Below are 15,267 nucleotides of genomic sequence, written 5' to 3'. Positions count from 1 at the left end.
GTGTTAGTCTCGAAGGTGCCACAAGTCCGCCTTTTCTCTTTTTGCGAATACAGACTAACATGGCTGCTAGACTGAAACTTCTCATACAAGCTTTTCAGGTCTGAAAAACCGTTCATTTCTTTGCACCTGTAACTCGCTGTTCCTTAAAGGCATGGTTTCAAGGCTTCCAAAAAGGTTGCCAGTTAATCCAGTTCCCGCTGGATGAGTACCCATCATCAAACCGGCTTCTTGTGGAGTCACCCTTGAGATGAATAGCGGCTGTACTGCCGCAGAATATCTAGCTATGGGTGGCCCTACTGCAGAGGCTCTCATTCCATCCCTTAGCTTGTTCTGGCCATGCTCTGCTCTCAAATCGGTGGTGTATACCTAGCATGTTTTCCGTACGTAGGACACAGCAGGGTATGCTAGAGTCTTGAGAATTAACCGGAAAGCTGAACTCTGTTGCTCTCATTTGTCCAACCTTCTTCCAGTGCATCCATAAGACTTCTTTGCCACAGTGCCTATAAAATCCAGCTCGCAGACTGTGGCAGGATGATGGGTGACTAGCTGTGACTGTTCCTCTTCCCCTTCTTTCCTTTTCCTGCTCGTATCCTCAACTTAAAAATCCGCACTACAAACCCATGTAATAAAGCTTGATAAACCTCGGGGACTTGCATGGCCTCGATCACTGTCGTAACTGAGCATGTCAGTCTTTTATGAAGTTATCCTCCGAATATACTGGTGAGGTGGGGAAAGTTCTTATCTCCATTTTATAAATGGGGTGCAGAGGAATTTTTGTCCAAGGTTACCCAGGAGCTGCAAATTGAAGTCTGGTTTCCAGAATGCCAGGCTAGCACCCCGATCACTGGAACATCCTCCCCAGCCCTCATTCGCTTACTTGTCTGTCTCCCCTCCTCTCCCCTTTATCTGTTTTACCTTCAAGGCAAGGATTCTTTCTAGGATTTGTCCTGTACAACAGGGGCCCCACTCTTGGTTGGAGTCTTTGGGCATTACCATCATATAAATATTTACTACTAATGCATACACATAGATGAATGGATTTAAATTAATTCTGTAGAGAGCAGCATGGCATATAGCAAGAGAATTTCTCTGCTGAATGCTTGCTGGGTTGTTACTGTGTAAGGTTATGCCAGTCTTGCATCACACTTAGTGAATTTAGGTTAAAACTAGATTAGCCCTCTGGCTCACTTTATCTTCTGGATCAGTGACTGCTGTGAACATGAGCAAAGAGCAGAACAGCTCTGGGAAGAACTTTGAGGTGTTAACATGTACAGATCCGAATGAGCTCTGGCCTCCATGATAAGCTGGAAAAGCACGCACCGAATTTGAACAATGTTTGCAAGAAAGAGCACATTCTGCAACTTGTGTCCTTTCCAGGTTTGTCCTGTTGGGAAAAATTAATGGCCGTTTTCCGTATGATGGGTTCTGTTGCCTAATTGCATCCAAACACTTTGTAGAGCATTAGCTCTTCCCAGAATCCCAGTAGCATTCTGCCCAAAGGACTTTGCTTTCTGGTTACTAATAATTTGCAAATCTCCGTTCTTGGGATGGTTGTAGCTCAACAATTGTGTCCCTACCTTAAGCTGTACTTGGTTCTGTTTGGGCATAAGGTCAATTGCAGTGATCTGCTTAGCAGCTTACAGATGATAATAGGCCCGTATAGTTTGTCTTGACATGACCCTAAATATCTTCACACCAGCTGCAGAATGCAGCTAACTGTAACTAGCAGTGTTGCATAGCATGTCCGGTTTACTAAAATAACAGTGCCCGAACACTATAGGTGCTCTTACGTACTAGGGTTTTTACTACTTATCCCTCACTTACCTTTTTGTGACTTTGCTGGATACAGCTGAAGTATTTTAGAGCCCTGACTTAAGGGCAGTAAACATCCTTGTCACAGCAATATTTGTGTTACTCATGTCAGCTGAGGCCCATGCTACTTGTTCTCCCAGGTGCAATTGTTTTAAAGGGGGTAGTTAGTGCAGGGAATTCAGTGTATCAATCTAAACAAATTCTTGAATCTTCATAGTATTAGGGCTGTAGATTCTGTTGCTGACTCGGCACTTGACACACTAAGCAGCTTTCCCCAGCTGGGGGATGGTGAAGGAAAAGAGGATGTGAAAGTTCCATATGAAGCAGTATTGCAAATGGCCTAATAGCTGTTCCAAGATTCAGTTGTTCTGTTACTTCCTGTTAGAGCTCAAAACCCTTTGGTCTGGATCTTAAGCAGCTCTTTTCAAATGTAGCCTAAATCTTTTGCTGTGTCAGACTCCTGGTTCATGAATTATTTACTTTACTTTATTTCCCCTTTTAGCAAAACAGAGAACTGGGCACTTCTATAAGGGGGTTACAGCTAAATTCCTCGCTTGCAAGGTTCAAGATGGGAAGGAATTAAACACTGCACAGATGTCAGTCTGTATAGTGAGTATCTAAAATGCAAAGACAGCCAATTTAATAAGAAGGGTACATGAAAACATCTTTTTCCTCCAAATTTCAGGAATGCGATTTATTTAACCACCCATTGTACCAAAGTGGAGTGTAAAGAGACCTAAATTTGGGTTAAGGCAGGTCTTTAGGGAAAACATGCATCAAACTAGAATGGGGTGGGTGGGTGTTTATGGCTGAATATCAGTTGAGGTCTGGGGAATCTGTTTTTGTGATCTATCTGAACACTGGTATACCTTCCAGTGAATTAGTAGGGGTGGGAGTACAAGACCTTGAAGGACTTAGTATGAACTGAGGGAGAACATGCAGTGTGGGTGTGACAGTGCTGTTCTCTAAACATGTTAGGGAAACCTACTTAGAGCCTAGTTCTCAAACTAATCCGGCTCTGGATCTACACTGGTTACTGTGGTTACTACCTGTAGTGCCCATGTAGTCTTTACAAAATCTTTGGAAAGTTCAAGGCTCTCAGGCTACAAGAAGTATTGTAACTAGCTGCTCTGATTTTGATTATATTCGCAATGTAGACAAACCCCAAGATTTTGACCTGTACTATAATGACGATCCCTAATTCGGTGTTAGAACCACAGTGTGTCCAGTCTACACTAGTGACAAAGTATTGGAACAAACTCTGTTAATCATGGCTGGCGCCCTGTTAAACTTAATACCATTAAAACTGAGTCCTGCATGCACGCTTCAGGAAGACATAGCCCAATAAACATCATTATTGGTGTTAACAATGTTCTTCGCTTTGTACAGGGCACAAATACAGCCCTTGCCCCAAAGAGCTTAACATTTCAACAGTAGCCACTCAGACTGAACTCACTCAGAAATCAGAGGTGGGGAAAGCGTAGATTTTTAAGTGACTTTTTTTGAGGGATGAGGGTGTTGAGCTGGAGAACTAAGAGCGAGGGTGTTGGCATTGCGCAGTCTCTGTCATCTCTCTGGCTCTTGTGTGCAGGAGAGAGGGGTGAAGATTTTGTACGAGTCTTCCTGGCACTTTTAATTTCTTTCAAAATGGGCAGTCTTTTATTTCAAACCAGAAAAATTGTGGAAGAGTGGTAAGAGGGAGAAGCCAATTGTTTGTCTTTCAGTAAACACAGCAGAAGTCTCCCTTTTGGCTGGCTGTCCAGTTAATGGTAGTAGTTAACTGACTTTGAATGAAAAAGACCTTTCAGAATTAAAATCTCTTTAATGAATATATAACACTGTAGCTTGAAGAAGTGGTGTGAAGTTCCTCTATTGATAAAAATGAGCTTGGAGCTCTGAAGAGGTTTGGGAAGAGAACTGCAATATAAATGGAGTACTTGTGTCACCTTAGAGACTAACAAATTTATTTGAACATAAGCTTTCGTGAGCTACAGCTCACTTCATCGGATGAAAGCTTATGCTCAAATAAATTTTAGTCTCTAAGGTGCCACAAGTACTCCTTTCCTTTTTGCGAATACAGACTAACACGGCTGCTACTCTGAAACCTGCAATATAAATGACTTCCTCCTTTGAAATTCTGTACGGGAATTTAATCCAATGTACACTCCCATCCCCTGCACCCCAAACAGTGATCAAAACTGCTAAGCTGTGGACATTGTGACCCCTCCTATCTTCCTCCACTGGTGCAGATAATCTGGAAACTTTAATTTAGAGGGCTGATTGTAAAATGGACAAAATCTGGTGCCAGTTGAACATGTACACCATTTATTGGGGTGTATCTTCCTCGTGTGCATGGAGGGCTTATTAGGTTTATTGGGAGTTAAGTGCTTTGAGAGATTATTAATTGCAGTCTGGCTGGCATTACAGTGTCTTGTTCCTCCCACTTGCTGTGCCTTCTGTTCCTTCTGGTAAGATCATGCCTGCTTGCAATGAGCACCTGCTGAGACATATCTCCTCTGCTGTACTGTGTGTGCAGAGTATGTCCTCCCTCACAGCTTGGAACTGACTGGGCTCTCGTCAGTTTCATTCAGGTCATCCCCTCCTCCAGGGCTGTGGAATTTTAGTGCAAGGAAGCAGGAAAACAGCAACCCCATCCTAAATGTAAATCCCTCCTCTCTTATGCAGTGAAATCTGCGCTGTCACCTGACCCAATGACCACAAAGTCTTGGTCTCTAAGATTTTTCTCTGACTAGAGCCAGCTGCTAAATTGGCCAGAAAAATTACAGTCCCGTTAGTTGTGTGTGTTAGGCAAGAAAACTGTTGCTTAACCAAACTACAGGTAGCTGTTTCTTCGTTGGCATTAGGCAATTAGCCAGTATAATGCACTGTTTAATTAAAACTTACCATCAGACTTCTTTTTAATCTTCAGGTCCCAACATTTAATTGCCCTCATTGTAGTTTAATAACAAAAACAATGCAAGTGCTGTTCTGGTTCCAGTGAGCCAGATTCATCTGTTAGCACTTGTTCATGAGCTGCATATAAATTTTAAACCCATTTATGCTGTCTGAAGGTCTCTGTAAGGTGAAGAGATAGCAGAGAGAGTCTTGATGCGTTCCTTAACGAAGCACCTGCAACAAGACTCGCGCCGAGGGAATGCAGAGAGTGCAACATGTCTTTTAGGGGGAAAAAATCCAAACAGCTATTGTGTCGAAACGTGTTCCTTGACTGTTCCCTTCCATGAGGGGGCTGCAAATGCACATTTGAGTTCACTTGAGTCCTCAGACATCCCAGTATGAATTGCAGCTTTGTACAAATGTGAATTGAATTTAGCTGAGCCCAGTGTTTTTCTTAACTTCCAGAGCCCTCCATTTCTACAAATTAAGGTATTCAGTGAGTCATATGGGCGTGGCTGTAATAGAATTACCCTTGATGTAAGAGACCTTGGCAGTTTGCTGACATGCACAGAAAACTGAAAGGTTCATTGCGAGAGGTGGACCAGATAATCTTTCTAGCTAGAGTTAAGAGCCTGAAGTAGTAGCTTTTCTTGCACTCATCAGGTGAATTTGTCTGTCCCACCATGTGCTTCTAAAAGCTATTGCTAAATTTAAGGAATAATCCAAAGGGGTGATGCAAAGTTAAAATGAGTAGAAGTCCAGCACCATTTACTAAATTCCCCACCTAGCAAATCTAAGTCTTCTGTAACTCTGGAGACGCTTGTGATGTGCCAATATTGTTATACCAATAAAATAAAAACCAGCAGGATCTTATTAAAGGGGAAAAGGCAAAATGCCACATTTATTGTGAATACAGAAAGAATCATAGTAAGCAGTTATAGCTATAACATTCCATTCAATTTCATATTTATTCACAAATTCATTCATACACACACAGGTTCTGCAAGGTTATTGTAGTTACCAGCCTTAGAGTTGCTCATGCCAAGCCACTGGCCAGGTGGCCTGGACATGAGGAGGGAGCAGGGCCTTGTCAGATGCTCATCTGATGCTCCTGGAAGTTGGTTTGCAGAATCGGATCCCAAAGTTCTCGCTTTCTAGAGTCCATTTTTATAGGAATTTCTTCTTATGCCAGTCTATGGGAATTGCTTCATCATGCTGTTGCTGAATCAATCAGCAGATGGCACGTTCCTGATGGCTCTGTGCTGCCTGATGTTATCTTGTTCTTCGGTTCTCCCATTCTTGAGGCTGTTGGGTGGATTCCAGTCTGCCCTCCGGGGGTCCTCTGGTTATTTCCACTTGACACCTTCTTCAGCCGGTGGACACTGGATTCTTAGGCTGGCATTTTTCTGATCATTCAGTTATTATCCACACCAAGCATCCATCCACATACATCCTCTGTATCTATTTAATCACAATTGTTAAAGCGAGATGAATACAACAAAAGGGCGGGGAGTCTCTGGGTGCTGTTTCCGTTATGAAGTTTTGCTTTAAGTCTCTCTGTGTGAGGAGTTGTTGTTACAAAGTATTGCTTTGAGAACAAACTCTGTCTTAGAATGTACTAACACAATTAGCAGCTTGCAAGTTTCTCACAGAGAGGGAGAGAAACAGTACCAAAAACCAAGAGACCTCTTAATTAGTAATACCCTGGAATTTAAACTATGGGGAATCAAACTAATTTGTGATTTTTAATACAGAACTTCTTTAATATGATCCAACAATATATGATAAATTCTGGGATACCATTAATAAACCAGCAAGAGCTGGCAGCCATCACAAATGGGAAAGAATTGACAGTTTCATCTGGATGTTGCCAGATGGAGATAGGTGGGAGGAGAGGGCAAAGATGTTCAGGCCTCAGTGTTCCTCCTCTGGTTTTACAGTTCACCTTAGAGGTGGTTCAGACATAGGTCAGTCTTCCCCCTATATTTAAGATCACTGAACTTCAGACTCTGCTGACTGAGTTGCCCAGGTATCATGATGAGTGCTCTAGAAGGGGCTATAAATGAATGAGGATAAGTACATTCATATTATTCAGATGTTAATACATAAAGATCAGTTCAGGTGGCTAAGTTATTGTGAAGACTATCCAGTACTACAGTGTAATAAAGCCAATGCAAACATTTTCAGCCAAAATAAAGAACCAGCTGTAAAAATGCAGGCTGTAGGGATGCTGTCGCAGATGGTTGTTGGCTGAAGGTCATTTCAGAAGGCCCTCACAGCTGTCTTTAGGAAACGAGTCCTGTGTATTTCAGCAGGCCATTTTAAGTGCCTTCTAGGGCTTTTTAAAAATTGTTGCCTCTCTGTTCCCAGCTAGGAACTAATCCATCGTGTCTGGGGCAGCAAGCTTGAAGCTATCTGTTTTGCCTTGGTGCCAGTTCCCATTGCTACAACGTTTAGGGACTGAACAGACATAGAGGGAGGTGCAGTCACTCAAGTCCTTGGAGCCTGGAAATTAAGGAGCCTGGAATAGCAGAAAAGTGGAAGATAGAAGTTTGCATTGCAAAAAAACTAGCTGCAATAACTTAGAAAAAATGGTGTGATTTAATCATGTTTCGTTGCAGAGGGTTACTGATTCGTCAAAGCCATTGATTGGTTTCAGTATGAAAACCCAATGTGTAACTGCTTAGTGAGGTAACTGCGGGTCAGTGGTAGTGAATGCCTCTTTGATTAGACATGGTGATTCCCAATGCAGTGAGAGAGCTCTTGTTTGCCACCACTGCACTTTACAGATATTTTCTACCATCATTAGACTCTTACCACAATAACTAGTGTAAGGCTCCCCTGTAGAATGGTAAAAGGGAATGAGAAAACGGAGTTCCGTAGTACCTTCTGTCTAAGCATCCATAAACTCTAACCAATTGTGACTAGGTTGTATTGTCCCCCTTTTTCCCACAAATGGGGTAGCCCTAGGCATAGAAGCTGTCTTGGCCAGGATTGCGCAGGAAGGCTGGGAATAGAATCTAGATGTCCAGAATCCCAGACCAATGTCTAATCCAGGAGACTATTTATGATCAGCTTGACTCAGATTCTAGGAGTATGTTCACTCTCCAAGGAGCCCATGGTGCTGGATAAATGGTATATGGGAATTGTTTTTCCAGCTTCTGAAACATAACTACCCATGGGGCAGTGCTCAGCTGGATGCAACACCATGAACCCAGCTTAGGTCAGGAAGTGGACAGCACCTTTCTAGACTAGTGCTTTAAAAATAAGACTTGTAAGCAAGTTCATGTAAGTTACTCAGTCTATTAATAGTTCTCCAAAGCAGTGTTTTACTCTCCTTCTAAACACTGTCACTCCACTCTGCTTTCTTTCCCTCATCGTTTAAACATCAACACGCATCCCAGAATCCTGTGTACTTCACTTATTAAGCAAACTGTGTGTTCAGAACAGGTCAGGCTCTGAGGATTTTTACATTCTAGAAAACCACCCTTTCCTGAATGCTTTAGCAGCTGTTTGTGATTTATTTGGTGTTTAGTGTTAGGAGGCATGAAGTTTTTAACATCTCTGATCCTTTCAGTCTTGTCTCTTCATGCCCCTTGTTCTTCAGACTTCTCTTGTGGGTAAAAATAGGCTTGCACCTGGATATTGAGCAGGCAGATTGCATGTTTTGGAAGAGTTAGCCCCACTGTCAAATTATTTTTAAAGGTAAAATCCCTATCTTGTAGGATGCTGTGTTGGAAGCATCCAGGTTTACTACACCAATTCTCTACTGGCGTTCTTTTTCTCAGTTAAGAACAATAGTCTAAATCTTGTGAACAAATTGTGCAGAATCATGCAGGGCACTTTAATGGAGAGTACAAAATTGATTTAAAAAAAAAACAATCACCACTGTAAATATATTGCAAAACATGTTGAAGTAGAACAATCCTTTGTCTCCTGCTGAAAGAAGTCCTTTTATTACAGTGGAACAGGATTGAAAGTTATTTTTATGAATTGATGGAAGTGAGGTGGGCGGCTCAATGGACATTTGTAGGAGGTAAATGCTTTTCACATGCAGAATGTAGAATTGCATTCATGTGAATCACAGTACTAAAGATCAGTGCAGAGTTCCTGAGAACCACACAGTGTGTACAGATACCTCTTTGTTAGGTACATAAGACATTTGTATGAATGTGTGGGAATGACTGTAGTTGTCATATGTCTTAGGGGGTCAGGCTGCAGAACTAATACCAGCAACAACATTTTACCATTTCCAGCATATGCAGAGGGCTGAGTGGAGCAAGCTTCTTACTTTTAATACAACACCTAAAATGCCTAGCAGAGCTGGGCTGCATTAAACAATCTGATGGCATGCAAACATTGTTCCATAGTTCCTTTGTATACTAGAGCGTGGGGTTTGGGTGTGCTTATGAAATGCTATTGGGCTAGCAATGCTAAGAAATTGCCTTAATATGATTCTAAATCTATACCTTGGGCCTTTATTATTTATCTAGTGGAATAGTTAAATGGGCTTCATTGCTTGTGTATCTAGCTAGCCCATGGAATGTAAATTGCCTTGCATGTTGGTATTATGCTCCTTATTCTCTATCCGTGCGCGCAAGTTAAATAAACCTGGCTCCATCTAGAAATTGGTCTTTCTGCTGCCAAGTGAAATGAGTAAAGATGTGGGACTTGAGACCGAAAGACCAGAGTATGAACAGTCCTAGTCCTTCCTGGGATATTCTGGTTCTCAACAGTGCTGTTGCCTAAATATCTCTCTCTCTCTCTCTCTCTCTCTCTCTCAAAATACCTATAGGGTTAGATGAAGGACAGTGGGAGTCCAGTTCTGATGTCCACATCTAAAAAGGATGTCGATAAATTTGAGAGCATGCAAAAAAAAAAAAGCTACAAATTATTTGAGGACTGGATAAAATGCTTTATGGTGTGATGTCAGGAGCTCAATATATTTAGCTTATGAAAAAGATTGAGAAGTGATTTGATTAGTGTATAAGCATCTTCACAGGGAGAAAATACTGGTTACTCAAGGCCTCTTTAGTCTAGCAGAGAATGGCATAACAAGAACTCATGGCTGGAAGTAGACATTCAAATTAGAAATAAGCACACTCAGGTTGATTAGCCATTGGAATGACCTATCCACGGAAGTGGTGGCTTCTCCATAGGTTGATGTCTTCGGACCAAGGCTGGATGTCTTTCTGGAAGATGCACCTTAGCCAAACACAAGTTATCGTGCTCAATAAGAGATAACTGGGTGGAATTTTAATGGCCTGTGCTCTAGAGGAGGTCAGGCAGTTCATCATTTAATGGTCCCTTCTGGCTTTAAGATCTGTGAGTAAGCCCAAAGTGGAGTTAAATACGGTGTAACTTTTAGAGCAGGTGTATGTATTTTCGGGGAGGAGACACAGTTTGGCCAAATAAATGAGTAATTTAAAATGTAAAAATGAAAAGTAGCTGAAAATTGCACTTCATTTAATGAAAATATCTTCAGCTCTAGGAGAGGGAGCTAGATTCTTGTTGTCTGGTGCGTCAGCAACAGAACTGTTCAGGGTGTTTCATTAAGTTACACTTGTGCAACCCCACTCGGTGCTCTGTGGTCACAGAGGTATAGCTGTGGGTCTCCAATCTGCTATGCAACACTAAGTGGCCAGTAGTTTCCAGTGAATAATTCCCCCCAATAGCACCAGCTCCTACACAAGTCCCTTCCAAACCTGCCATAAGAAGACCTGGTGGGTTGGGGTATGAGCAAGTGTGGCAGAAATGAGCTCAGCTATTCCTGAACCCCCTATTGTGGTGCATGGACCCTCTGATCAGAGCTGGTTGGCCCTGAATTGGGGAGCTACAACCTGCTCCCTGCAGCTGCTGCTCTCCAGTACATTAGCACAGCTTAGCCATAGTGAGAAACTGGGGCCTGTGTGTTTTACTTCGGAGCTGTGGAATCCTGACTCTTGGTATCAGCAAGCCATCTTGGGCTTTCTCTCTTTCCATTAACCACGCTAAGGAATGAAAAGAACATGAAGATAAGCTATAGTGATTCACCTTTGAATATGTATATGGGATACTAAATGGCCAGTATATTTTTAATTGCTTTTAACACAAGGACTTGGACACCCATGTAAGTACACCAAATACTGGTAACGGTTTTCCATCACGTAAGAACGGCCATACTGGGTCAGACCAGTGGTCCATCTAGCCCAGTATGTTGTCTTCTGACAGTGGCTAATGTCAGGTGCTTCAGAGGGAATGAACAGAACAGATAATCAAATGATCCATCCTATCGCCCATTCCCAACTTCTGGCAAACAGAGGCTAGGGACACTTAGGACATGGGATTGCATCTCTGACCTACCTCTTGGCTAATAGCCATTGATGGACCTATCGTCCATGAATTTATCTAATTTGTTTTTTTTAACCTCATTATAATTTTGGCTTTCACAACATCCCCTGACGACGAGTTCCACGTTAATTGTGCATTGTGTGAAGTACTTCATTTTGTTTTTATATCTGCTGCTTATTAATTTCATTTGGTGACCCCCTGGTTCTTGTGTTACGTGAAGTAGTAAATAACACTTTCTTACTCATTTTTTCCACACCATCATTTTATAGACCTCGATCATGTCCCCCGTTAGTCATCTCTTTTCCAAGCTGAAAAATCCCAGTCTTTTTATCTGTCCTCATAAAGAAGCTGTTCCATACCCTTAATCATTTTTGTTGCCCTTCTCTGTACCTTTCCAGTTCTAATGTATCTTTCTGGAGATGGGGTGACTAGAACTGGATGCAGTATTTAAGATGTGGGTGTACCATGGATTTATATAGTAGTAGAATATTGTCTGTCTTGTCTTTCCCTTTCCAGTAGTTCCAAACCTTCTGTTTAGCTTTTTTGACTGCTACTGCACATTGAGTGGATGTTTTCAGAGAACTATCCACAATGGCTGCAAGATCTTTCTTGAGTGGTAACAGCTAATTTAGACCCCATCATTTGGAACTCTCTGCTTTGTTCCCTATTTACTGGGACAGTAGGATGTAGGGAGAGAAATTCCTTTGAGAACAAGCCATTCACATTAGGCACTTTCAGTTTTCCTTGTGGAGAAGTCAGTCAGAATATTGTGAACCCTGTTAAAAGGTAGAGCTATTACGTGTTTACTTTAAATTCTACTGAGAAGGGGCTAGAGTCTACCTATAAAGTTACAATATTAATGTCCTGGCCTCTGTCCCTGTTTGGTAAGTTGAGATGCAAATGGTTTTGAATATGAACTTTGCTTTAGGTTTTGCGTAACAAAACATAATCAACTTTTGTCTTCACAGCTAGAACCTGACAAACTGGCCCTTCCAGTGAACCCCGGCCCACTCCATCCCGTTGCCAGTCCAAATCTGAAACTTCCTGATGCCACTATCCTCCCCGTAGAACAGTCTCCTTGCGAGAAGAACAAGGGCTTCTTTGTCGATGAATCTGAACCTCTTCTGCGCTGTGATTCGACTTCCAGCGGCTCCTCTCCACTCAGCCGAACAGGCTCTTTTATTACCAAAGGTACCCAAGTCAGCACACTAGTCTGCATGTTTAAATGTGTTTTCAGAACAATATAAAAGGCAGAAAGTGTTAATGTCTGACCGTAGGAGGGGGTGCTGCATCCAGTAAAACTAGGAAGCCAGGATATGTGGAGGAGAAATTAGTGAGTTATTGGGAGTATGTTGTCACTAGAATAAACACAATTGTAATGTCAATTGGAGAGACTATTATGAGTTGACAATATAAGCCCTTGATATGGGGATTCAGGTACCATATACCTTTGTTGTAGACATGGTGTAAAGACCTGAGTAGAAAGGACAAAGTGCTTTAAAGGGACACTCAACCTAAAAATCACTCTTCTGTCAAATTTTGTCTATTGCTATACATAACATCTAAAATCTCTCAGATTGGAGATGGCTTTTTAATGTCTTCATGGCTACTGATCGAATTCCCATTAAAGGAAAATGCCCATTGACACTATTTGGTGTTTCACCGGGTCCAGCATTACAGTTGATTTTTACTGTATTCCGTGGGTATTCAGTCAATGAATTTCCTTCCCTTTGTAAAGGTTTTTAACACATAGGGGGGGAGAGATTTTTAAAAGGAAAACGTGGCTATAAAACCACAAGAATTGACAGGGTCATACCTGAATTTATTTTAAATTTGCTGTCTTTGAAACAGACTAGGTTTCAACACGGTGATTTTCCTTGGATTTTTTTTTTATTCCCACGACACTTGCCTCTTTCCTAGTCAGTATTAGATCTGACGTCTGAGAGATCCCAAGGAAGGGAGACCTTCTTGCTTGAGCCTCTTCCTCACATGAATTCCAGGTCGTACATTTTCTTTTTTTAAACCAACTTCCTTTAAGGTAACTTGTAATTTGAAGCATGACTCATTGGAACCTAACCCAGTCATCTACACTTGAGGACACAAAGTAATCTGACGCATTAAAACGACTGAAACCAACAGAATGTAGCACTCCCTGGCTTTTGGACTCTTCTTTCCCTGTGATTTTCAATATTTGTAATTCAGCATTAGCAAATATTCTGTGGGGAACAATGCTGCTGTGGCAGAGATTTGGATTGGGTGACTCAATAGGCTTTCTCCATCTCTAGTTTCTGTGACTAACACCCACCCACATTTTTCATGTTCTTCGCAAGTTGTGACCTGCCTCCTAGAGGCAGGGAGTGGGGAGTGAGGTCTCCAAGGTGTGAATTTGTTTGTTTGTCTCATGTCTGGGAGAATGCTTTTCCAGCAAATGGTGCCCTAACCATCAGTCCCTTCTTCCCTTCACAGAAAAGAAAGACACAGTGTTGCGTCAGGTGCGGTTGGACCCTTGTGACTTGCAACCCATCTTTGACGATATGCTTCACATCCTAACTCCTGAGGAGCTCCATGTGATTGAAGAGATTCCACAGGCAGAGGATAAGCTGGACAGGCTATTTGAAATTGCTGGAGTCAAGAGCCAGGAAGCCAGCCAAACACTGCTGGACTCTGTCTATAGTCATCTTCCCGATCTATTATAGACTTTGGCAACCACACACTCTGAATCTTGCTAGTACTAGCTTGGCACTCATTAAAGATGAGTGACAATATGCAGGCTGTTTTTTTGTAGAATACATGGCCAGTATTTTCTTCAAGGTCTCTCTCTCTCCTTTGTGGAAGGGGCAGTTTGCAAACATTGCCCCTTTCATGCTTAATTTTCTTGCAGAATTAAAATCTTTGTTCCCTCTGTCCCCTTCTGAATTATTTTTCTGTTTTCATTCCAGTCAGTCATTTTATGCACTTTAAAATATGTCATTAACGAAAGACCACGAATCCGGTGTAACTTACACATTGAATCTGGAGTAGTTCTTAACTCATTTTAGTTTTTGTCATATCTGTCTTAATCCAAAGTAGCTTTCCTCTTCACAAACCTTTCTTTCCCCTTGTCCCCTCTTCTCCTTGGTGGAAAATGGGAAAACATGAGAATTGAGTTTCGTCTGTTACTCTCTAATGCAACTAGCTTTTATTCTTTTTCTTGAGCTGACTTTTTTAAATGTACTATTGTATGGTTCATATTCCTTGCGGAGATTTTACTAGCACAGTTATTTATTGTATGGTTTTCACCTGGACAATGCATAAAATGCTTGATTACTTGTGCTCCTTTAAGCTAAAGCAGAAATGTTTTAAAGAAAATAAATGGCTTAATTCCTCCAGCCTTCAAGACTATAACAGTCACTTGGCCTGCAGCTGAATGTACCACATGCAACAAGAAGCATCTTGCCTTGCAACTTAAGAGATAAGCAGGCCCTGTATAGATCATCTCAGTCAGCACTGGTGCTGAACTGTGGAAGGTGAGGGAGAGCCCTGGCGGTGACACTCTCCTTGTGCTCATAAAACTTCGTGAGCTATGCTTTTACAGTTCTCTCTTGTTTGTTTGGGGTTTTTTTATACAGGTGTTGGCTAATAGGTAAGGGTCCGAAGACCTTACCTGGTCTTAGTGGTCTCTTAAATCACACTTCACTTTTTATTTAAAAAAAAAAAAAAAAGCGAAAACCAGAAAGGCTGCATTGTAAGAATGGTCTGATTATATTTGCAACTGTTATGCTCCCATAATGAACAGTCTGTAATATGCTCAGTTTGAAGAACTACAATACAAGGATGGCATTTGCTACCTTGGGATGGGGTGAGGTTGAGGGGAGGGGAGGTTCTGATATGGAAAAATTGCCTTCCAGTGTACTAATTTATTAATAAATACTAGATGTTTGTTACTTGACATGCTTCTGTGTTAACTTCTGTGATGCTTCGCTGTGTGGGCTGGATGTCTCCAAATCACTGCTATAAATAAGATGATTGGAATCTGTTTCAGTAAGCCCTAGTTTTGATGTGGGGCATTTGAACTAGTTCTAAGATGTAGTCTGGTTTGAAGTTCTGCATACGTGGTCTAGGCATAATGGGTGATTGTCTTAAGTGAAACTGTTACATTAAATTCATACCCAAGAAAGCTCACACTTTCTCTTCATTTGTGTTGATGGTTTTGGATATGTGGACTGCCACAGAGGGTGAGGCTTGGTGCCT

General features: G+C 41.7%; 1 protein-coding gene across 1 annotated transcript in view; it reads left to right on the top strand.

Moving 5' to 3' along the window:
• Positions 1-14,721, top strand: part of TNFRSF21 (TNF receptor superfamily member 21) — a 66,948-nt gene extending 52,227 nt beyond the window's left edge. Inside the window, exons 5-6 of the mRNA XM_038397625.2 lie at positions 12,006-12,228; positions 13,504-14,721. Coding sequence (XP_038253553.1) covers positions 12,006-12,228; positions 13,504-13,733 — 453 coding nt within the window. The 3' untranslated portion in view covers positions 13,734-14,721. The remainder of the gene's footprint in view (positions 1-12,005; positions 12,229-13,503) is intronic.
• The last annotated feature ends 546 nt before the right edge of the window (positions 14,722-15,267 follow it).

This window comes from Dermochelys coriacea, chromosome 3 (assembly GCF_009764565.3).
Source record: "Dermochelys coriacea isolate rDerCor1 chromosome 3, rDerCor1.pri.v4, whole genome shotgun sequence".
NCBI classification, from domain to species: Eukaryota; Metazoa; Chordata; order Testudines; family Dermochelyidae; genus Dermochelys; species Dermochelys coriacea.
The sequence above is the reverse complement of the archived record's forward strand: the minus strand, read 5'-3'. Positions and strand labels throughout refer to the sequence as shown.